We start from the raw sequence: 25,918 nt of genomic DNA on the forward strand, positions 1-25,918 counted from the left end.
CACAGGACTTCTGCAAGCCTTTCTTCTTCCTAGTGCTCACCATTGTCTTTGCTCCTGACTATATATAAAACTGCAAATGTCCTGCATGCAATACTATACACTTTTCAGAACTGGAAGGTACATACAGGCGGAGTACTGTATTTCTAAAATATTTCTTTCAACACTTATAAAACTCCCTTTGTTAATTGCCCCTAAAATAGATTTTGACACTTTTGACTTCTCCCTTCTTTTAAATGTCTGTGTTACTTGGAATTTCTGAATAATATTATGACTAAACTATTCATGAAAGTTGTGTTATTCATTAAAATCCTACTACAGCAGCTGCCATCCCATCTTCCTGCAGATTCTGCTGTATCTTGACATACAGACCGTAACTACACCAACAGCACTGAGCCTACTGCATCTTTATTACTTTGAGAAGTTCATTCCATTACAAACAAATAAAATAACTGGCCTGTTTTAAAAGTGCAGTTTAAGTATGGCAATTCTGTCACAAAATTTTTGTCAGAAGTCCTCATTTCTTTATTATGGCACAATCTCTACCAATAAGCATAAACTTTTGCCTCAAACCTTCAAAAAACCTGATCCACTAAGCTGAACACCAGTGAAGATTTTAATCTCTGATAATGGGTCTAACTTCTGATTATAACAAATCTTAATTAGAACACATAAGTATTGTGGACAACACTGTTCAAATCAGCAATAATAATTATTATAATATTTAATTATACATAAATAATTTTAGGAGTGACTTGTAAACTTTTTCGAAAACTAAAAGGGCAAAATGCTGTGGGTAAATAATGTGATTTTTTATTTAAAAGCATGTGGTTTCATGCACAAAATGTGTTGTAGTTATACAAAATACTGCTTTACAACTGAACTTAAGTATTCACATGCTATTACTCTTGAAAAAGGATATCTCTAACTTTTCTTCTCAGGCTTGCACTGACACCTACTGGCGAATATTTGGAAAACTCAAAATCCTATAGGAGGCTTTTCTACTTAGGAGTGAACTATATATGATTTAATCAATTGGCTGATTATGCCACCTATTTGCTATTTAATAGTTATGGAATTTTTCTACAGAAAAGTATTACCCAGTGTTAGCATAGAAAGAAGAGTAAGAGCAAGTAAATGAGCTAAGATTAAAAAAAAAACATTCCAAGGAGAACACCACATTTTGTTAAAACAAGGCAGTTAAAAGAAGCCATTAGGTATTTCTTCAGTTCCTCAGTTTCTTATTACCCCTAAATACAGCAGCAGCAGATCTCATATAGCAGTTCCAAGAAAGATATCGGTTAGTTCCTATGTATTCATTAGAATGAAAAGACTAAGAAAATATTTCAGAAAATATTCCAATATGCTGTTATATGACACCCAAACCCACTGCAGTTACAAAAGAAGAACAGTTAAGCCTACTGTTCCATATAATAAATAGCACCAATAGTTAAGTGAAAAGTTCTACACACAGTCAGGCACAAAGATGGATTGCAAAACTCACCTGCCATATTAGAAGTTATGTGTGGAGGACCTTTTCTAGCTCCTACTGGAATCCAGTGCAAACTTCTATAGCTTTTAACAGGGATTAAATAAACTCTCAAGACTTTCAAAACTATGAAATTCAGTCATGTAAATATTGCAAGGTAAAACATGTTCTTCATGCACCAACGGCATAAACCCAACTTTTAAACTACTAATTTTTATATTTCTCCCATACAGGAGACTAGTGAATAATAAGAATCCAAATCTCACAAAAAGAGTCCCACTGTGGAACTGTTGTGTCCAGACAGACCATAGTTCCACCTTGCTAAAAAACTAGTGAAGATGGATCCTTTTTATCCATTAGGTATGTTCAGTTTTAACACATCAGTGTTTTTTGGGGGGGTGGCTAAGGGAGTTTAAGCATTTGGACAGAAAAAATAGGTTTTCCTCTAAATATTGGCAAGTTGCTTCAAAGATAATGAAGTATTTCCAAGAACCTTAAAACATCCAGCACATCATATAAAAAAAGTGAAAGATTCTGAATAAAGGATTTCAGCAACACAGTTTTCAGGCAGTTGCCACAATGAATAAGAGTGGGCCAACAGGCAGATACAGACTATGAAGAAAAGTGTTTTCAAATAATCTTCAGTATAAAAATACCTGTATCATTCTAAAAGATGAACACATTTTTAGTGCTGGCATTTAGAAGCTTTCCAAAGAATCAGGAGCATGTATCCCAGAAAATGTTGGAAATATTGGTTTATTTTCCAGTGAATATCCAACTTGCAACATTTGTAATCATTGCTTAAGAGCCCTTGAACTGGTGAAATACTAAAATCTACAGCTCCAGTGTACAGTTAATTAGATATTGAAATCTTAATAAAAATTATCAGTGCAAAAGTAAAAATTAATTCAGTATGCAATTAAATGCATTTTGTTGTAAAGATATGTGGGCTTTGAGCACATACATCAAATAATTTTCCAAGAGAGAAGCCACTTTTAGTCTGTGCTCAAAACAATCAAAACTATTCCACACTCAATTCTGAAGACAGGCAAGAACTAACTTTTTAAAGTCTGAGCTTCGTTATAACATTCATCATGGGTACATAAGCTGAAAAATACTACAGAGGTCACCTTCTATTCAAATAGGGGTTTTCTAAAAGAGGCTTTCCTATTTTTCATGTGTGGGATACTTTTGAGACATCTACGTTTTTTCCATCCACAACAGAGAATTAACAACATTCCAGCATGCCCCAGCGTCGGCAAGTCCTCTTTCCAGTCCAGATACACAATGATGATTGATGAAGCTGTTGGGCCTACAGTAGCAGGCAGAGCAGCTTGGCAGGAATTCAGTGTTATTGAAAGAAATCTCAAATACTTATTCCATCTCCTCTACTAACTTTAATCACACTATCAACAGGCTGCCAGGAACGGAGCCTTGACACGAAGCCATAAACTTACACAAGCAACCATTGTTGGCATATTACTGTTGCAATACAGGTAAAGGGCAAATTCTGTTTATTTTTACCTGTTTCCATTCTATACTGGACACCAGCTAAATTATGGAAAGATATTTCCTGTACTAACGCTTAGCTTGCAGCATATTTCATTAAGGGACTATTTCTCATTTTGCTTGGTTAATGAACTGATCAAGTTAACTTTTTCAGTTACACTGCTGTTAACTGCAAGCTGTAAATAAAAGAAAGCAAAAGGAGGTTTGCACACCCTGTAAGAGTAACAGTTAGTAAGAAAGCAGATCAGTATTATAGGTTATTTTACCACTAATCTGCTCATTTGTTATACCGATAAAGAAACGAAAATCTTTCCTCAATTGCTCTATAAAGTTCTGACAAGCTTATCCTAAGTAAACCAATAACATGTCAAATATTTGAAGTAAATACTGTACTAGCTACAAAGCTAATACAAAGACCAATATGTTTCTCTTGATTACTTTTGAGCTTGTTTTGGCTTTGCTTGGAACAGTAAAGCTTAAAAAGAGAGGCCTGAGACATTTACAGAGAGAGAAAAGAAACTGTTGTCCAAGCTCACTTAGTCATTTTTATGTTAGCAAAAACCCATTGAAATCCCAACTCTATAATACTGAACATACAACCCAAAAGCTGGAATTAGAACTGGGTTTAAAACTCTGTCGAGAGTTGCTAAAGCTTCAGAATAAAATATTCTGTAAAAGAAGTTGGTTTTCCTGAAATCTATGAAAGGGCTTTATGGTTTTCCCAATGAACTCTCAGCTAACTATGGCTGGAACCTATTACACCTACTTTTCAGGAAAGAGCTGAGGCTGCACACTGGGCTAGTTAATGTTACATTAGTCTCTCTCTTCCCAAATGATACGATAGTCTCTGCAGATGGGAAAGAATTCCAGTTTACAATTCCCTGAGCTGATGTAGTCACGCAATGTAATTTCCAGTTCCACCTTCCAACAAATGAATAAATACTGGCATTCCACCTGCCCTGAACAAAACAAGCACAAATAGGCACTTAAGTTGAAAGTATGCAAACCTCTTCTTCCCATACCAAACCTGTAGAGGAAGCTCTTTTTCTTCTGTGTTTCAGCTTCCCAAAAGAATTGCAGTTTAAGTCAGAAGCAACTGAGTATTGGCACAAACCCAGCATTATTAAAAAAGAAAGGTCTTAAAAATGAGCGTATTTGGCCAGTTCCTTCTCCATATCAGAATACTGCTCTTTGAGGTGCTCCATAGCTTTTCTGTGCTCTTCATCCACCTCTGCTCTTTTGTTTTGTTGTTCTTTCATGAATTCCTCCCAGTGGGCTATGTGCTTTTCTTCACGAGCCATCAGCTTGTCTGCCTGAAGCTGAGAGAAGGAAAATGGGAAGTTTTAACAATCATTTCCATATTAAAACAGAGGGTTTGATGAGAGATACATAATGTTTAAGAGCCAGAGAAACTGGACTCTTACTTCAGTAAAGGAAAGTTAAACTAGTGAAAAACCAGATGAAAGGGTAAAACTAAACAGAAAACATTTATTTTTATAAATGATAGTCAATTGAAAACAAACAGTAAAATGTCTGTCTGTGATAATATTAACAGGACAGCATTCATAACAATAGCTTTTCTATACTAGTGAAAAGTAAAAAAAATAATGGAAAGACTTTAAAATTATTAGCTTGCCTAGTTCACTTCTGTTGGTTTCTAAAGGTCATACTTTGCATTATTTGTTCTTCCGATTACTTATGATGTTACAAATACTGTAAGCAGCTGATATAAATCCATATTATCTCATTAAGATTTGCTTTTAAAATAAAATTCTGATTTTGGAAACAGTATTCAGTGGTTTTAGCCCCTTGGTTATGGGAAAAAAAACCCAAACCAACAACCAAACAGCAAATGAATACTGCTCTTCCCCCCCCCCCCCCCCCCCCCCCCCCCCCTTTTCTTGTGTTCACACAGAAAGAAGCTGTCTTCTGACAAAGACTCAGGGTTGTCCACTGTTCTGGAAGTAACCAAACCAGATGTAATTAAAAAAACCCCAATAAAACATCCAATTTTTAATAAGTGGTGTTAAAAGATTTTACAACAAGTATGAGCAGGTCTATGTTGTATATATGCTACCAACTAAAAATACGCTGGACATATTACTGTGTTCAAGTTATGAGGAAAACACTAGGCTCACTATATTTTATATTTGTGAGTGCTAGACAAAATTTTATAAAGTTATGTATGTCTATTATTTAGGTACATATACCTTACTCGAGTTTAAAGGATACATTTGAACACTCAAGACAACATTTGAGATTTTATGTCAAATATGCATAAACAAAATGCTTATTTGTTTCACAACAAATTACTATGGTTAATAACACTCCTACAAATGATGTCAGCCAATCCTTCAACATACTGTTCCTCTTTTCTTGACATTTGCTACTCTCCCCTTGAATATCCCATTTGTTGAAACAAAATTATCTTCTACATTCTTGAATACATTTTTAAAAGAAGAAACAAACTACATTTCTATTTTACCACATGGTAAAATAGTTCACCATAGGCATCAGATACTAGTCTTGATGAAAAGCCTCTAACACAAAAAGGAAAGAATGAAATAGAATATAACCACATAGATATTAAATGTTTTGAAACTGGAAGTTAGTGTTTCTGCTTTAGCCAGCTAGCTCTCACTGTGATTAATGTCTTCCTTTATAAATAAGTTATTTTTTTCCCCTCATGTTTTCATACTGCTTGGCTTCTGGTAAGCCTGATTCCTTTCACTCTCTTATCTTGGGGGAAAAAAAAATTAGCTATTTAGGAACAGAGCTCATACACACATCCAATATGCATGTCAAAATGAGAGGTACTTCTGTACTGTATGATTCCTTGCATACAGTATTAACAGTTTGTCCTCCTTATATTACAGATGCTCATGTCACAATAAATGTAGACAGTTGTTCTTACATTTGCTCCATCTTCCAGCAAAAAAAGATTAGTCTTTCCCCCCTCCACTTTTGTTTTCCTTTTTGATATATCAACAATGACTATTTTCTATGTACAGTACTTCTGTGTGGGAATAAAAACTATCATACAGCTTTTACAGACATCTGGAATTTTTGTCAATGCAATAGGAACCCATTTATGCATTCTTCAATACTCTCTATGTAGTTTTCTTCAAAATCACACACTGTAGGTGAAATTCACCATTTCTGCAATGTAGCATTTTATACACATAGCAGCAACACTATGCAGAGATCCATTTTGTTTGCAACGGATGCAGTATTTGCTACTAATAAAATACATCAGTGGATACTAACAGTTTAACCTGTACACTACTTCATACTCAATACATTTTGAAACTGTCGGGCATCACACACTTTTCGACGGGATTACAGAGCACCTACCCCAACCACATTTTGGCTACACTAAACCATGCTCCTCAGAACATGAACAGTTTGCAAGGAATATAAAATTTATGTTGCTACTTTCTACTTTCATTTTCTTCTACACTATATCTAACCAAGGATATAAAGTGATTTACCTGTTAAAACAACGTAAGACACTGCTAGAACATGAGATAGCAAATTCAGTTTATCAAAAATCTGTGATTTAATTCCTTTCTTCTCCCAAAAAAACCTTTTGCCTTTCCCTGCTCAATCAAGTCTTTAGCTTGTCCTAGCACAAGAGAAGTGACATTGTGAAATAAAGGGATATTAATGGCCAGGCTATGTACATTACCTAATCTATGCTTACATAAAAATTTAAACAGTCGAGTACTGAGAAGCAATTGCTGTAAGTACTTGTTCTTTAAGTACATAAATGCAAGCACCTTTCTACTGAAACAGTATTTTTTTTGTTGGAAATAAAATAACACCACATAATTGTAATTTACACCTTTAACAAGGCAAAAAGTGGCACCATCCCTGGAGCTAAGGTACTAAAAGGCTTCCCCCATCTGAGCCTTCTCCACTATCTTGTAACAGCTTTAAAATAATATTTTTTACTGTGACAAAGAAGGAAATAATGCTTGCATGTTTGAAAATGCAAGTACAGTTGCATGAAAAAGCAACCCCTTTTTCCTCCTTAAAAATATATATATAAATGAAAAAGCGGTAATTTAGTGTTAATTTTCATGATTTTTAAACTTGTAACTTTACAGAGTATAGCTTAATTTTAGTAATTCCTACCTTTCTCATTTTAAATGACTGCTAAAACAAACAAATCTGTAAAATAACTATAGTCTAAACTCAAAAGTAAAAAACCTACACAAACAAGCTGTTTTTGTATTTCATTGTATAAATATACCAGCGCATGATAACAAAACAAAAGCCAATATAAAGATACCATATTCAGGCTTCAGAACAATACATTTTGTTCCTAGGTAAATCCTCGTGTCCTTTGCAACATGGAAAAATCGCCATATGAACTAAAGCATCCAGACAGACTTTCCTGAGCCAAGAAGAAGCCTTAGGTAACTCATGAAATTCTATGGTATCGGTACACTATTCAGCTAGGAGCCGAAAAAACTGTTAACTATATATTGCAATGTTTTAAGCATTAGACAGTCCAACATTTCCTGCCATGGCACAGATTTCTGTTTGAACCAAACCACTGTTTAACTGTCAGCAATAGTACATTATGCTTTAGGCTTTTACTATCTGTGTTAGTGACTGGCACTTGCTACTCCTCTACTGCATAGAAAAGACTCCGTATCTTTACCCCACCTGCAAAGAATTACAAGGTAGTACAAATGGTCTTTCTCTATAGCTGTTGATTTGTCAACATTTGGATAAATTTGCTTATTTAATCACAGAATCATCTCCTTGCCTCCGAACACTCCTAGAACTCCAGCTCTATCCTCCTATGAAGTTTCCAGCTCCAGACCACACCAATACAGCTTTTTCCTGTCTGTGGTGGTTATTCTTCTTTCTGCAATTCCTCTTCTCCAAAGAGTATTTCAGCTGTACTGCTGGAAGTTCCTTCAGTCACCCAGCAGAACATGAGCCATAGCAAGCTGTTAAATTTCACTTTTCATACATAAGCTGAATACTTGGCCCAATTTCTGTCTTTCAGTGTAACTTTGTAAATACAAGGGTTTGGGAAACTCAAGCTGGGCTTATTATCTGTTCTATGTTTGTAACAATGCCAACTACTTTTATGAGTAATTTTTTTTAATAAGATATTTAGACATCACAAAATTTGGAAGATTTTCAGCTTTCATGTTCATATGAAAAGTTGACAATAGTTCTGAGTTAAAGTTCCATTATCTGGTTTAGATAAAAACCAAAGCTTATCTAAATTACAAACGTAGTTGCTGCCTTACTGATTCCTGTTCTGGGAATTCCTTTTGGTGTGTTAGCAAATTTACATATTTTGGCAGTGACATCTTTCATATTCCTTTTATATCAACACCTCAGTTCAGACATTCGTTATTTGGAAAAAATCTAATCTGATTATGAAACCATACTTCACTCAGTAGTGCATACTGCTTGAACCTGAAAGCCAGTAAAGCCTTCTTGTATATAGTTCTGACTCATCTGACTTAGTTGTATTTATTTCTCTCCTTGTTTTACTCTCATTGGTTATACAAAATATTAATATTTTTAAAAACATGGATTTTTTCAGGAAACTCTGATTTTAGTATTAGTTGAGCTATTTTTGCTAACATTAAAAAACACAAACAAAACCAAAACCATATTTGTAAAACCCCAAATCAAAACCACCACTATCTGTGCAAGACACAGACTTTGAGAACTGTCACCATACTAGTTCATGCTGCAACCCATAAAGAAGACTATAATGGGAAGTGTTAGATAGCTTCCAGTATAAACCTACACGCTTCTAAATAAAATATTAAAAATAATAATAAAAAAAGAATATAGTACACAAAAACAGGTTTACAGAATTTCTGAAGGTCTTCACTAGTTTCTCCCACAAGCTTAAAGTAATCCACAGCTTGAACTACTAACTAAATATTACTGATCTGGATGGGAAGATGACTCAATGAGACCAGGGATTCTATGAATGCTTCATTCAATGACACCCCTGTAATCAGAAATCACTTTACATGTTAAGTGATAATGTGGTAGGGATAACATAATTTCATTTTTTTTACTTGTTGATATCAATAACTAAAAGGAACTGCAAAAAAAACCCCTCAAACAAAAAATCCCCACAAACAAAGAAAATTATCTTAAAATTCATTCCATTCAGCAGACACTGAATTAATTTCACTGAGGGCTGCTAACAGTAATCACCTGACACTAAATCCCACCAAAACTGCGTTATATTTTCAGAACATATGATTTCAGAAAAGAAAGTAAGGAAAAAGTAAGGAAGAATTATTTCTCCTCAAATAGCACTATAATGACAGCTCCCATCCATAATTTTTAAGAAAGTTACCTACCTGACACTACTCACATTAGGAAGCTTTCGAGTCAAAAAGTCTTATCACACAAGCTTAAGGAAACAGGATTAATCCTGAAAAGCTATTAGTATTCCTCCACTGCATATAAAAAGCCCCAAACAAGCCAAACCAAAAAACCAAAACGAGTTAAAACATACAGCTAATATTTTTAAAAGTAATAGTTACCATTGAGTGTTCATTTTATAAATTATAATATTTTAGTAAAGTTTTAATTCAAACAGTAGCAGAACTGTAAAGAGTTTCCTATTTAACCTCCCTAACAGTATCTTTGCTAGGGTTAGACACAAGCAAACTTTGTCAGGGTTCAGCGGCGTGCTATTAGCACAGTACGAGTATTCAAACTGCAGCCGGACTGCCCATCTTCATCAATTGCAAAAAGGAAAGAAAAACACAACTATCAGCTTACATAAATCAATACTCAGCCTGTTTTGCATGATGGCCACGGAAACGTCTTCAGTTTTTCTGAACTAAATGATTATAAATAACATTTTGCAAGTAAAAAGATAACATAGGAACACAATCATGAAGGAGTAATGGGAAAACATGTAACTAATTTCTTGTATAATTTTCCAAATTTTAGATTCAGAGCACATGTATTTCAAATGTGCAAAGTGTAGCCAACTGAAAAAATTCCAATGATTCGCATGTTCCTATAATATAGCCCTTCATTAAACAACCCATCCACAAGTGAAAAACACTTCCTTTTCAACAAGCAATATATATAATATGGTCAATGTTCTCAGCTAACTAGGAAAGATTTACATTTCCATTCTGGTAGGTTAGTAGGTGTTTTTTGTTCCACAGAAAATATATCTTTTTTTATATTTAAGCTTTCCTTGTATGTGACAAATATTATAGTCTGAGCTCGGAGGGAAAAATAAAGCAAAGGAGATGTTTCCATACATCAGGAGACTGTAGGAAGAGCTAGTGATCCATTAATTCTGCAGTTAAGAACATACTGCAGGGACATGTAAGTGTTTTATGAGTGAGAAAACCCTCCAAAATAAGTTCTACTACAAGTATATAAAGTATAGAAAAATATGCTTTTAAGTTTTGCTATACTGAAGGAAGATACTGTTGTAGAAGCACAGGACTCTTACTTAGATCACATTGTAAAAATCTACCCAACCATCCTTTACCTTCCTCTCTTCATGCTCCTTCTCTTGGAGTTTATGCATCATACCATTGGCAGCTTGCACTGAAATAACAAATTGCAGTAGATCAGTCTGCTGTTCTAAATAAAAAAAAAATCTTGCCTGAAAGGCATTTAGGAGACATGAGGCCACTGAAGGTCAAAGATCATATTGCACTGTGCCACTTAACTCTGCATGAAAAAGATTTGTCAGTACTTGCAGAAAATTACACTAGTAACTGTATGTAGGCTGATCCAAGTTAAACCCTTACGCATTCTAGAAGCCGAAGAGAAAGGCAGCTAGGTCCACTTGTGCCCAGATGCCTTAGTGTTGCTGACAAGCTAGAGTGCACTACTCAGCACCTCAGAAGACATAAAAAAAAACTCTTAATTCAGTAAGTAGAACCAGGTGAGAAAGCTACACGTTTTATTTGGGTTTTGTTTCTTATTTTTTCCCATCAAATGCAAAAGGTGATTTAGTATAAATAATCTGCATGGAGAATATCTTTATGCTGGGGCCAGGCAGGGTCTTCTCTCATGAGACTAAGCCTAGGAAAACTCCTCAATTGGAAACAGGAACTATGTTCCTATGCATTCTTTTTTTTTTTTTCCTAACTTATTTAACACCTAATTAACGCAGAATCAAATAAACTAATTTCAGCAAAGCAAAATTTTCCCACTCTTCCCACTAACACATTTTGGTATCAAGAAATACTTTACTTAAAGCTGGTGACTTCTCACACCAGGAGGCAGGCTCCTGCCCCCTGAGGACTTCTAGCTACAGAACAGGCTCACTGACTTTCTAGCTGATGAGGAGCTGGGAGCACCAGGAACTGGAACATCTGGTGGCTCAGGCTGAGCCATTCAGGACCATGAGAAGACAAGTAATAGTTGTAGCAGACTCCCTACTACAGGGGACAGCGGCTTCCCACCTATCAATGTTTTGGCATCAAGAGGTTTGCTGCTTGCCAGGAGCTTGTAATCAAGATGCTGTAGACAGGCTATTGAGGCTCAGACTATTACCACTGCTCCTCTTCCTTGTAGATTACTGTAGAGGTGACCTGAGAAATACCAGAAATGACTACAGGGATCTGGGACAGTCAAGGCATGAGATCTGGGTAATGTTCTCCTCAGGTTTACTGGTGAGGGGGACTTGACCGATTTTGGGGGTTAAAAGTTGGTTGCATAGTTGGTGTTGGCAGCAGGGTTTCAGTTTCTACATCCACGAGATTCATTCTGAGCATCAACACTATTTGGAATCTACATGATTAAAGAGGGCAAAAGTACCTTTGCCAAGAGGCTGACCAACCTGGTAGGGACAGCTTTACACTACAAAATGACAGGTGAAGGAGTGATTCCTCAAAATTAGAAAAAAAAAAAACAAACCAAAAGTAAAGCCATGGATAGGGTAGGCAAATTGAGGGTCTGGGATGATGGTAACAGAAAGGACATAGCACCCTTTTCTAGGATCACTTCCTCCAAGCTCAATAAAGACTCATCCCAACAAGCAGGAAATTGAGCAAAGACAGCAGGAGGAACCATTCTTGCATGGATGAACAAGGAGCTCCTAACTGAAACTAAATCCAGATTGAAAAAGTAAGCATATAGGAGGTGGAAGCAGGGGCAGGTGATCCAGGAGGTGTATGAAGTTGCTGTATCATCTGCAACGACAGGACAGGAAAGTCAAAGCTGATCCAGAGCTGAATCTGGTGACGGATGCAAAGGGCAACACGAAAGGATTCTACAAGTATGTCATCAGCAAAAGGAAAACTAGGGAAACTGCAGTGAATTGGGCATGGAATCTGCTGAATTAGCCAGGGGAGCTGGTGACAACGAACATGGAAAAGGCCAAGGTACTCAAAGCATTCTTTCCCTTAGTCTTTAAGATAAAGACCAGCCTTCATGAATCCCAGGCCCCTGAGATCAGAAGGGAAGTCTGGAGCAAAGAAGACTTACTGTTGGTAGAGGAGGAGCAGGTTAGGGAGCACTTAAATAAACTGAAAATACGTTAAGTCCACAGGGTCTGAGGGACAGCACAGCTTGTGTCTATGAGTTCTGAGGGAGCTGACAGTATTGTGAGGGTGTTCTCTCTCTTTGAAAGGTCACTGCATCTGGGAGAGGTTCCTGAAGACTTGACTCTTCAAGGAACTTGAATCAACAAGGGCAAGAAGGAAGGTAAGAGAATACTGACCAATCAGCCCCACTTCAATCTCAGGAAAGGTGATGGAAAAAAATCCTCCTGGAGGCATTTCCAAACACATGGAGAACAAGAAGGTGATTGGGAGTAGTCAGCATTGATTTAGAAATGGGAAATCATCCTTGAATGACCTGATAGCCTTTTATAATGCAGCAGCTAGGTTGGTGGATAGGGGGAAAGCAGCTGATGTTGTTTACTTCAGCTTCAGTAAGGCTTTTGATTCTGTCTCCCATAACATCCTCACTGACAAGTTAAAATACAGGTGAGATACGTGGAAAGTGAGGAAGACTGAAAACTAGCTGCTAGAGTCTGTGATCAGCAGCACAAAGTCAAGTTGGAGGCAAGTCACTAGCTGTTTACCCCAGAGGTCAGCGTGGCCAGCAGTTTAATGTCTTCACCAGTGACCAATATGCTGGAGCAGAGTGCACCCTTAGCAAGTTTGCAGACAACAGAAAACCAGGAATGGCTGAAAGACTATAGTTGTGCTGCCATTCAGAGAACAACCGGAGAATTGGCCTGAGAGGAATCTTATGAAGTTCAACAAGTGTTGTACTTGTATGAAGTGTTGAACTTGTATGGAAATCTTATGGACTTGTATGGAATCTTATGAAGTTCAACAAGTGTTGTACTTGTATGAAGTGTTGAACTTGTATGGAAATGACAAATCCTGTACCCAGGGAGAAATAATCCCAAGCAGGAGGACCAGCAACACAAGCCACATCTGTGGTAGTTTGTCCACTTCTAGGTTCCCCAGTAAATAAAGGAGATGGAGTTACTGGAGCAAGTCCATCACATGGCAACAAAGACAATTAAGGCACCAGAGCATCTCTCATATGAGGAAAGGTGGAGAGAGCTGGGACTGTTCAGACTGAAGAAAAGGTGGCCTGGGGGGGAACTCATCAATGCGAATAAATATCTGATTGCAAGGAATGCAGATGAAGGAGCCAGACTCTTCACTATAGTGCTCACTGCCAGGACAAGAGACACTGGGCCCAAACTGAGACACATGAAATTACATCTATACAGAAGAAAACACTTTTTGTGAGGGTGGTTGAACACTGGCATGGGTCATCCAGAGTGCCCATCTGTTCAAATATTCAAACCCCAACTGGACACAGCCCTGAACAACCTAAAGCCCTGGCTTTAGCTGCTCCTGCTTGAGCAGGGAGGTTGGACAAAATGATCTCTAGAGGACTCTTCCCACCTCAACCATTCTGTGATTTAGTAATAATAATGTATTGCACAGCTGACCATTAGGAACTCAGGTAGTAATATCAGAGGTTTATTCCATTAATTCCTTATTTGCATGACTAAATTTTAAGTTTCAAGTATTTTCCTGCCATTATTTTGTGTGCATAGCATCACCTACCATTTGTTATTCTGCATATGCCAGATGCCATATAAATAAATTTTATAAAATTGAATGCTTATACAATACGCTATACATCAAATATAACAAAACTCACACTGGCACATTTCAACTGCATAAATTTGGCAGCTAAAGCTATACTCCCTTGAAATACCTTTTCCAGAAGCTATCCTCATGAATGAGTAAAGAAAAAAAAAGCTACTGAAAAATTATTACAACAAGTTTTAAACTTTCTTCTAAAATCTGAGCAATAAGAATTAGACTGAATGGTTATAATGACGAAACTAGATTAACATACAACAATTATTACTACTACTCTATTTGTGACTAAAGATTGTAACAATAACACATTTTGTAACTATAGAGCAGCAAATTTTGTTTTAAATCATGGTGGCAGTATTACTCTCTCCCACAGAAAGAGATGTGAAAGTCACACCACAGAACACTTGCAACAAAACAGAAAACTGAAATTTTATCCATGACTTTAGCCAATATGAAAACCCATCCTGTTTCTAAGTGAATATCAAGATTGAGATGAAATAACTTCTACTTCAATCAACAATAAAGCTTTAACATGACTTTAATAAGAGCTGTGTTGGCTCAAACAACAGATATAAAAAAAGTCCTTGTTTCCTTTACAGAATCTCACAGAAATGACAACAAAGCACATAAATGGTAGAAAATTTATCCAAGGGTGGTAATTTTTCCACAAATCATAGTTTGGATCCAAGCTATTTAAACTGTTCTTCAAAATGATGCAACAACAGAAAGAAGAAGCAACATGCTTACATTTCTTGAATACTTCATTCAAATTGTCACTCATTGCCTGCTCACACTTAGGAAGAATGTGTTCATTTGTTTCAAAGATTGTGTTCTTCAGATTTTCAAGTACTCGTAGTTCTCTGAGGCCACGTTTTTCCTGCCAGAAGAATTGAAATAAAATGAGTGGCTAGCAAGGAATTTCCACTTTCCAAAATAAGTTGGTTTCCCAGTTGATAAACTAAAAGCTTTATCTCAGAGACTATACCATTGTCTATTAAAGTGTTACTCAGCACAACTGATAAGATTAGTTTTATAAAAAATAAAAATAAAAAGAGAGTAATGTTCCATTCTTCAATTAAAATGCAACAATATGTTGAACATTTCTGGCCCTTATGAAATACTAATGAAAACATTTGTGTGGAAAAATGCATTTTTTTGTATAAATTATTTCCAGCATATCAAGAACAACAGGGAGAAGCAGAGCTTGAAAGCATTGCATTTTTATAACTCATTGTCACAGAGAAATACCATAGCAGTGATTCTCCTTGCTTGATGTCAGACCTTACAGATTTAGCAGATGTCTGACCGTATGGATTTACATGGTTAAAATAATGTGAGTAAAATTATTTTTACTGAAGTAAAGCAATGACGTCAAGACTAAGAAAATAACATAAGACAGCTGACTAAAAAGGCAGCCATTCTTCTGGCCCACTGCTGATCATAATTACAAAAAGAAGCTGTGCTTGCTTTATTGTTTACATAAAAAAACCCAAACCCCTATTTTTCTGAAGCCACAGCACTACTTCCACCCTGAATTTCACCTGTATTTTCACTTAAGACAATGGAAAGGATTCTAAAATCTCCTCCAGGTTATGAGTAGTTGTACAGAGGCATTCCTGTACTGAAAGTTGTGAATCATACAGCAATTTTAGATAATCAAAACATACTGCACCACACAAAGTGAGCAACTGGAACACCACACCAGTTTTAAAACTTCAGAAACACAGGCACAGACAACTAAAGCACTTAAACAGGCTCCAGACCTCCTGAATGCAAAGCTACATACTTTATGCACCAGATGCTAATTATCAAAAGAAAAAGCATATGTCCTATCCTACTGCAACCAAAAAATATCTGCTATCTCCAAGTGAGAAAGAAGTATAAACTTTGGATGAAATTTTAAGTTGCAAAACTGTAAATAATCCTCTGCTTTGTCTCACCCCCTCTGGTCCCCCCTGAAATATACACCAGAAATTAAAGAAAATATCTAAGGATATGAAACTTGTCTAAGTAATAGAATAAGAGAAATTTATCATAGAATCATACAATGGCTTGGATTGTAAAGGACCCTAAAGATCATCTAGTTCCAAGCCTACTTTTCATGGGCAGGGACACCTTCCATTAGACTGGTTCTAATTTTATAATTGAGTTGAAAATTTTTCTTCCTCTGAAAAGCCATTTAAAGCTGTTTAGTGCATCATAGAACTTGTTTAGGGCAAGCAAAGAAAACGGATCATTCCTTCTGGCTCTCAAGCTCGTACACCATAGATCTGAGGAGACTTTGGTTCACATACATATTTTGCCAGTATAGAGACAAATTAGACCTGCTTGAAATCCTAGAAAAAATCTGGGGGGAAGGAAGATATTTTATTGTTTCTTTTTCTGTTGTGTTTTTTTTTTATGAGGTCTGCAGACTGAAAGTTTGAGTTATAACTGTATTTTCAGGACTAATTTTAATCCCCGTTCTGCAAGAATGAAAATCTACTCAGAAACCACCTTTGGCTGACAGAAGATTCTACTTTTCTACACTTTTACTGCCATCTTGTGGTAACTGTATTACACTTTCCAAGCAAAGTTGCATAAAACACTTTTATACCTTCCATACTTCAGCCTTACCTGCAGCTAATCAGATTACATTGATCTGATTTTTAACCATTTTCTTACTTTGCATAAAGTGTTGCTCTTCTCTTCATGTAATATTACTTTCTCACAGAACAAAAAAATGAAAGCAAAATTAAATTACAACTGTACCAGCTGAATCCAGCTGAGGAACAAACCAGTTTCTTAAAGAGACATAAACCTATACTAGCCAAAAATATATTCCTTAAAACAACTAGGCATCTCTAAGATGTTAACACTACATTCTCCTACATCAGTATTCCTGCCAGTCTTCTGCCAGAAAAATATTTATGCCCCTTTTGAAACTTCTTAAATAAAAAGACCTCAATTACTGCTTTGTTTACTAAAGCTATATATACTATATATACACCACAGGAGTTTAAGTTATCCTGGGCAGCAAATATACATCAAGTCTTTCTGAATAATTTACATACACATAATAATCTCTAAATCTGTTTAAAGTCTTAGACCCCAAAGACTGCTTCACCAGATATGATAAAAATACTTACCTCAAATTCTTTAATGAAGTAACGTATTTCTCCCTGAATTATTGGTCTGTGATCCAGTAGTCTTGAGTAGATTTCCCCAACATCTAGAAGATAAATGAAAGTCAGATTTTTAGTTTTATTCTCACACTCCAAACTAGGCTACACAACACAAAGTAGCACACCATACTCCAATGTAAGAAAGACTACTGCTCTCCAAACACATGCAAAATCAAAAGAGCACCAGAACATTATTTGCTGGCTAATCTATCTATTCAGTGAACCAGCAACTTAGATAAAATGCAATGAACTGGTATTCCAGGTGCTGCAGACACCTTTCTGTGAAGGTGAATGTTCTCCTCTGTCTCTCAGCATGCTCGGTTTCAATCCTCCTCCTCCTCCTTAGTACAGCTTCCAGTGTAGCTCCAAGCACTTAAACTGGTACTTAGCTGGTACTGCGGTCTGCAGAAAGAGCCCTACTTTTTCCATCCAAGCTGTTGAGTTACAACATGGAACTCCCTCTCTACTGTATCCACACCTGCCTGTTTCACACCCTGAATCCTGTCCCATTCAAAAAAAAGTGCAATCATATAACCATGTTATATGACCTTTTTGTTATTTTAACCCAAAGACTTAACGGGATAATTAAAATAAAAACAAACTTTATTTTCTGCTGAGATTTTTATTTGAGTGCTAAACACCCTTGTATTTGGGGAAGCTATAAGACAGAAAGGGACCTGGATGGCTTCTAGCTAGGAAATCTGAAGACAGGAGCATTTTCTCTGAGCTGTAACTAGCCACTTAGAAAATCCAGAGGACTCTTAAAAGGGTCAAAATAAGCCACATGGAAAGAACAATTAATTCATATTTGGGGAACATGACTGCAGTAGATACAGCACAGGTTGAAAGAGTTCCAAATTCAACTGCTCCTGTGTACAGATGAACTAGGCGAGAACACATGTGCCTGGGCAAACAAGATAAAAGTAGGAACTTCCCAGGAACTTAATGCTATTGGCAAGGACCCACTGTCGGACTCTACTTTGCAAAGGAAAGCCAGACACCTGTCTTGGATTTGGCTGTACTCCATAGAGTAAAGCCAAATCCAAGAGACTAAGAAGCCAGTTAAGACTCCCAGATGCCCAGCTTTGAATCTCAGACCATGCCACATCCGCAGAGGGAGGGAAAGCAGCCACTCTTTGGGGAAGAGTGGCTGGAATGCTGCCTGGCAGAAAAGGACTTGGGGGTGCTGACTGACGGCTGCTGAACATGAGCTAGCTTGTGCCCAGGCAGCCAAGAATGCCAACGATATCCTGGCCTGTATCAGCACCAGTGTGGCCAGAAGGTCCAGTGCTGTGATCTCCCCCCGTACTGGGCACTGGTGAGGCTGCATCTCTAAAACTGTGTTCAGTTCTGGGCCTCTCACAACAACAAAAATATTGAGATGCCACAGAAGGTCCAGAAAAGAGCAAGAAAGCTGGTGAAGGGTCTGGAGCAGGCCTTACGAGGAAAGACCAAGGGAACTGTGGTTACTTAGTCTGAAGAAAAGAAGGCTCTCTACAACTATCTGAAAGGGAGCAAAGTGGTGGCTGGTCTTTTCTCCCAAGTAACAACTGAGAAGACAACAGGTAATGGCCTCAAGCTACACCAGGGGAGGTTCTGACTGGATGTTAGTAAAAATTTCTTCACCAATACCACAGGCTGAGAAAGTTGGGGCTGTTCAGCCTGCAGAAGAGAAGGCTGCGTGGAGACCTCATAGCAGCCTTCCAGTATCTGAAGGGGGCCTACAGGGATGCTGGTGAGGGACTATTCATTAGGGATTGTAGTGATAGGACAAGGGGTAACGGGTTGAAACTTAAAACAGCAGAAGCTTAGATTGGATATAAGGAAGAAGTTCTTTACTGTGAGGGTGGTGAGGTACTGGGATGGGTTGCCCAGAGAGGTTGTGAATGCTCCATCCCTGGCAGTGTTCAAGGCCTTGGGTGACATGGTTTAGTGTGAGGTGTCCCTGCCCATCGCAGGGGGTTGGAACTAGATTATCTTAAGGTCCTTTCCAACCTTAACCTATGATTCTATGATCAAGTATTGGCACAGGCTGCCCAGGGAAGTGGTGGAATCTCTGTTCCTGGAGGCGCGCAAAAACCTTAGTGCCCTTAGATGCCCTTAGAAGCCCGTAGTGACAAGGTTTAGTGATGGTCTTGGCAGTGCTAAGGTAACAGTCGGATCTGATGATCGCAAAGGCTTTTCCAACCCAGGTGATTCTACAGCCGCCCCTCCGCAGCGACTCGAAGCTCCGCCCCTCTCAAGAGGCCCCGCTAACGGCCCGCAGCCCCGCAACAGTCCAGCCGCGGCGTTCCCTCCCGCGCTGTACACTGCGGGATCGGCCACCGTAAGGAGCCACCGAGCTGGGCCGGTCGCGCTCCTTACCTTTGATGATGGGCTGGATCGGGGACCCGGCTGCCAGCGCCTCCCGCTTCCTGTGGCGGGCCCGGCTGGGGGATGCGGGGCTACCCCCGCTCATGGTGCTCAGCGCCCCAGCTCCCGCGGCAGCCCACGGGCAGCCCGACCCCGCCCCGCCCTCCGAGCTTCCGCCTCGACCCAGAGCCGGCTGTGAGGTCATTGCCGTGCGCCGGCCGCAGCGGCAGCGAGTGTTGCTGTGGTAACCGTGGCGGGCGGGTCGGGTCGGGCTGGCTGGTCTGACCACCTACTGTCACCGGGCACATCCAGATCCTCCCCCCGATCCCCCCTTGGCTGCGCTGAGGGGAATGGTTTCTACACGGAAGGAAGGTGCCACCGCCGTGGGGAGACCTGTGCGGCCAGCCCCGCTGCGACTGTCCCGTCCCAAGTGCTGAGCCGGGGACGGCTCCAGATCCTCGGGCTCGGCTTCCTCTGAGCACAGCACAGCCATGCATTCCTGAAACCAAACCAACCAACCAGAGCAAACAACGAACCAAAACGCACACCACAGCCTCCCAAACAAAACACACTTGACACCCCGACAAACAAACAAACCAAAAAACAACCCATACCAAGAAACCTAAACCAACCAAAAACCACCAAACCAGACCCCAACACCAGTATGTTGTTCATGTTTAGAAGACGTGTTCAGATAAATCAGTTTGCTGATATTTACAACAGTATGTTTCAAAGTATATAAAATATTTTCAGTGTATTTAATATTTTTTAACTGCATAGAATATTTTCAAACTATATTGAAAATATCTTAATATTCTTAAGTGTTTTTGAAAGAACTCTATCGATTTTATGTATTTTTTGCTGGATGTAAAATAGACTGCCGTGCTTAAGTTTTGTAGCCAACATGTCCAACAGTTGTAGTTACAGTATAATAAGTTTCTCTTGGGACTTTGTTTTCCTGCTTCATAAGCTCAATAACTTTTAGAACAGCTTGACCCTATTTCAGTCATTGCACCTACCATTTGTTTTCTTTAACACATTCTTTATTCTTTGCATTACATACCACACTGCTCAGTGCCTTTGTATGGTCAATGAGGAAGAAATGGACCACAAATTCTTCCACAGCTGCTGCAGCCTTCAGTGTTCTGACCTGTAATACCCGAAAAGAGACAGTTTACAATTAGTGTTTTATCAGTTGAAAGCAGAAGTATTATACATTTCATTATTAGAAATTAGTTCTGCCCATTTCCTTCTCTGCATAGCTTTTGTAAGTAGGAGCACCTGCCTCCAAAAAAGGACTTTCTTATTTTTATTGTGTGAAACTATTACACAACAGACACAAAAAAATGTTCCCATTCATAATTGTTTCCCATCATCAAAGCTCAGAAACTGCCCACTGAAATCACCATTACTATTTTTTTTGACAATACATATAACCTTGTGAACTCAGCCTTAAAAATGAGTGAATTGGTTTCACTGAAACAAACTCCTCCAAAATGAGTAAAAATGTGGTTAGAATCCGTTTAAATAATAAAAAGAATCCCTGGGAAGTGTTCAATACCCCATTTAAAGTATTACGAAAATCAGCATAAATACGTAACCTAAAATAGTTCTTCAGTCCTTCATTGTTACATGGTCTGTAAATATTATATTAAATAGGTTACTAGCAGAGATAAGAATTGTTACTAAAAATACTGTTTGCTTTCACATCCCCCTTCCCCCCCGACCCCCTGAACAAGGTAACCACTCTTGCAGCCTATAGATCGGTATTTGTACTGATCTATACTGGTTTTATTGTATTGATCAGTATTTGTACTGATCATCAGCTGGTTTGATTTTCACTGATAATTAGGGGTAGAATTATTCAAATGTTAATTTTATCCCTTTCCAGTCTAGTTGCCATCCTTTCCTAGTCTTTCCCTCTAACAAGTTCTTTTCCCCTCTAAGCCTTATGCTCCAGCTATCTTTTTATTTGCTGAGGAGAAAATCCTGTAGGTTAAGGGGGTTTATAACTACTGCACTTCTAGGAAAGAGTGTTTGCATCATGAGTAATGTCAGGTTCGGAACTATAGGACTGCAACAAGGACAAATCCTTTGACAGATAAGTGCATTGGTTTCTATTACTGCTGTCCTGAAACCATTTCTCCTCTGTTTGAACACTGATTATTTATTGTTTTTTTAAGTATATGCTTTATTTGTTGCATTTATGCCTGGTTTGTTTCTTTTTTTCTTCCTCCTCTTGCTTACTCTCACTGCACTGTCAAGCTTATTTTCAAAACATATTTAAAAAAATTAAGGAGGACTTAAAGAGGGAATGGCTATAAAAAGACAATACTTGTGGAGCCCCTAACCTGTCAGTTTGTAGGCAGTAGCCATCAAGTCACAAAAATATGGAAATAGCTCTGGCTTGGAGCATGAAAATCAACATATGTAGTCATCATGTATTCTTTTGGAAGATAGGCTAAACAACCTCTGTCACTTTTGCCGTGCAATGGAACCCGCTTTCTCTTTCAGGGATCACCCTGTCACTTCCCATTAGTGTTAGCAGCACTCCGAATTGCAGAATCTCTAGATGAACGTGCCGAATCCTGTCATTTCCCCCACAGGCTGTCTAGCGATGGTAATCCACTAAAGGATTGTTTCATTCAAGTGGCGGTGTCCGAGTCAAATGCCGGCAACAGGCAGGGAAGCCCAAACCTGTTGAGGCAGACATCTGCCAAGATGGGAGGAATGGGAGCGACGGCCCTTAAGAGGGCAAGGCGGGGGACATACTTTACGCCAGCAGAATAAGTCCATGGGCTGCACCCGTGATGGGAGACTGAGACCATGATCGTGATGGGTGGAAGTTTGCGGGCCGTGATGCCGATGCTGGCCAAAGCAGGCCTGGGGGTGCACTGTTTGGAGGAATGCCTTGTCAGATTAGCTGTGCGGCTACTGTATTTGATGCTCAACCTGGATGGACAGGCCTGCCAGGCAGAAACTGCTCAGGCAGATGATGCTAGGGAGGACAAAAATTATCCACTGCAGGACTAAGAAGACAGATGACACCCAGCAGGAACAGCAAGCCAAATCTGCAGAATCCACAATGCAGCTGGCTTGCCTGAGGCTACCTGCCTCTTTGAAGTGGAATAGACATCACCGAGGAGCTGTCAAATTAGATCACCAGCCTGGAAATGCTGAAAAAGATTTAGTTCTTCCAACACAGAAGGGAAAGTTTAATAGATGTAAACCTTCCTAAAGGGGCCAAGGTAGTGTGGGAAGGGAAAGGGGAATCCTTCAGATGCAGCAATGATAAAAAACTGCTCATCTCCTGCCTGCCTGCAGAGAGCTGGGGTGTGCCATGTTCTGCAGCAGCCGCAGAGGCTACTATCACTACCAGCATGGAAAATAAAGGCCACGCCTGCAGGAATGTGCACAGAGCAGCAACAAGTAACTTTGCTACAAAATCAATCCTCCCTCCCCTCCAAATCTCTGGTATCTTTACGTATCTCCCTAGAGCTGGGTTCTGAAGTACTATAAATCTAATACTCAAGACATGTAGCAGTGGAATGCAAAGACCAGCCTGAATCTGAAAGCTCGTGCAGCAGAGGTGTACGATGGCATCTCCCCTCTCTCATCTTCTGCAATAAAGCACGAAAGAAGTGTGTAGCACAATTCATTTGATAAATCTAGAACAAAAATTAACATTACCAAGTGAGTAAGCATGTGCTCAGGTGTATGGTGACTATGAAACCTGGCATAGCCATTAGGGACAGCAGCAGCGCGATCCAATTATAGATGCAAAGAAGAAATTCTGCTCTTAGGGGAAAAATACTAAACATATTAATCCATTAAGCAGCTGCATCATTACAATTACACTTTGAAGTTAAAAGACCATGAAACACACCGAAGATTAAAAGAAATGATAGGATTGAAAGTGAAAAGGAAAAAAAAAATATACATATATAAAAAAAAATCGCATACTAGAGTCTAGGTTTGCTAGACCTCTGAAAAGAGCTTACACTGGATTTCTTGACAATGATTTTATAGTTGCATCTATTTTCATCTTTCTCAGCTAATCTCTTGTGAAACACTTTGTCCTTACCTCTTCCAAATCCACAGCACTAGGGAGCAGAGTTTTGATCATCTGTTGCTTTTAAAAACAAGAGGAGAATAAAGATGCCCAAGTTCTATAGTTGTTTTCATTTGTGATGTCACTTGAGTGTATTTTATTTCACAGACAAAAACCATGTTAACACTTCTAAGCTGCATTTTCATATAAAATAGTTAATACAAATGTGTCTTAATTGAATTGCAAAGATCGTGTGCATCTTAAATTTTAGTGTCTCAGCTCCCTGCTAATAACCCAGGATCCACACCCACACTGAGGGTCTAGATTACTCTTTCATGAGTTATACATTAAATAAATGGGTGTACATGCGTGTGAGAGAAAGAAAGCAAAGTTGAACAATTATTTTATCAAGATACCGAAATGAACTACACCACCTTCTGGGAAGTTTAAGATGTACCATAAAAAAAAAAAAGGTCCCCATTTCTGGGCCTGTGTACTTCCAAAGATTCAGACAATAGCAAAAAAAAATCCTGAGAGAAAAGCTACTTTGTTTTCAAAACATTTTGAAGAGGCTAGGGTAGGCTATAAAGAATCATGGAATAGTTAGCGTTGGAAAGGACCTTAAGATCATCAAGTTCCAACCCCCCTGCCATGGGCAGGGACACCTCACACTAAACCATGTCACCCAAGGCTCTGTCCAACCTGGCCTTGAACACTGCCAGGGATGGAGCATTCACAGCATCCCTGGGCAACCCCATTCCAGTACCTCACCACCCTAACAGTAAAGAATTTCTTCCTTACATCCAGTCTAAACTTCCCGTTTAAGTTTCAACCCGTTACCCCTTGTCCTGTCACAATATCAAAAAACAAGATTAAAAGGATGTCAAAGTATCACCTCTTACATGCTAACAGCTAAGATGCTAGCTAGGAGACCTCATCTCTGGTAATTCCATAGGAGCAAAGCTTTTGAAAGGAAGTCCCTACTGTGGGTGAGCAGTGAAGAAAGGTAACAGACTTTGGCTGTTTCAATTGTTAACCTGAGGTGGTATCTCCTAACTTGTTTTCTGTGTCGAAAACTGAGATGTCAATCTCATAGGTAAATCACTGACAACACAAAAGGAACTCAGCCAGCCCTCCCTCCCTCCCTCTCCCCTCTATTACCCATTATACATTTAATCTATCACAGAAAAAAAACCAAAACAAAACTCTTTACAGGTGTCCTGCTGAAAAGGCTTGGCATCAAGTCCAGTCAGATTTTCTTAGTATCCAGGTCTAAACTGGAATGTATTTTTTTCTGTCCAGTGTAAATCAGATCTTCTCAATTTTCTAATTTCTACTCACTTTTCTTTAACCCTGGATTTGTGTTTAAATCACTGCTGCCCAGTTATAAGTCTCAGTGCAAGAGCTGCCTCGTGAGACTTCTGAACTCTCACTTGAAAATAAAGTCATACATATAAAGACAACTAAAAATCATCAGCACATTTCTAACATATCAGATACCTGTTTCGGCCTGGCTTTTCTGCAAGCAGCTGCCATCTTGGCATCAAAGGGGAAAAGACGAGTGGTAAGTGTAAGTTTTCACTGAACACTTATGATTATCATATTTATTTTACTGCTGAATTCTTCAGTTGCTGAAAGGTTATCATGCAGCACTATCTCACCATATGGCAACAACCTCAAGTCCCAGAGGCACATACTTAAAAGACCATAACATGTCAGGCCCCTTGAATAAATTAGATAGAACAATTATGCAAAATAATAATACTGCAATAATGAGATACATTAACAAATGAGAATGCCACTGTTTATGAAATACTGTGAAAATAAATTCCACACATCACTGTGGTCATCATCATCATCAAACTGCAAAGCAACAAAAGTAAAACAACATCACAGTATTTACTGTGCCCTTCAGCAACTGAAATTTTGAGAAAGAAGGTTGCAAGGGAGGAAAGTCACTTCTACTAATGCTCAGTGAAAGTATGATAAAATATTGCACAGACAAGTGTTAGTAGCTTTAAAATCAGCAGAACATTTACCCATGTGCACTCTTCATACAAACCATTGATGTTAGTTTGAAAGATTACACACACACAGCTCACCTGTAAATACCAAGAAGCATCATCATAAAAAAATGTATCTCATACAATCCTACACAGACCAAGCTATATTTTGTGTTTTTTTTCAGAAGTTTTTGTATAGATTTAGTTGTCCTTGATGATCAAAAGGCACTATACAG

The 25,918-nt window shown here is 38.5% G+C and overlaps 1 protein-coding gene across 1 annotated transcript; it reads right to left on the reverse strand.

Moving 5' to 3' along the window:
• Positions 1 to 387: 387 nt before the first annotated feature.
• Positions 388 to 19,780, reverse strand: BLOC1S5 (biogenesis of lysosomal organelles complex 1 subunit 5). Its single transcript, XM_005149981.3, has 5 exons — positions 19,641 to 19,780; positions 17,241 to 17,323; positions 14,860 to 14,989; positions 10,512 to 10,570; positions 388 to 4,314 (listed from the first exon to the last, which is right to left on the reverse strand). The coding sequence occupies exons 1-5, from the start codon at positions 19,732 to 19,734 to the stop codon at positions 4,135 to 4,137; spliced, it is 546 nt and encodes a 181-aa protein (XP_005150038.2). The 5' UTR covers positions 19,735 to 19,780; the 3' UTR covers positions 388 to 4,134.
• Between the last annotated feature and the right edge of the window lie 6,138 nt (positions 19,781 to 25,918).

Source organism: Melopsittacus undulatus, chromosome 1 (genome assembly GCF_012275295.1).
Source record: "Melopsittacus undulatus isolate bMelUnd1 chromosome 1, bMelUnd1.mat.Z, whole genome shotgun sequence".
NCBI classification, from domain to species: domain Eukaryota; kingdom Metazoa; phylum Chordata; class Aves; order Psittaciformes; family Psittaculidae; genus Melopsittacus; species Melopsittacus undulatus.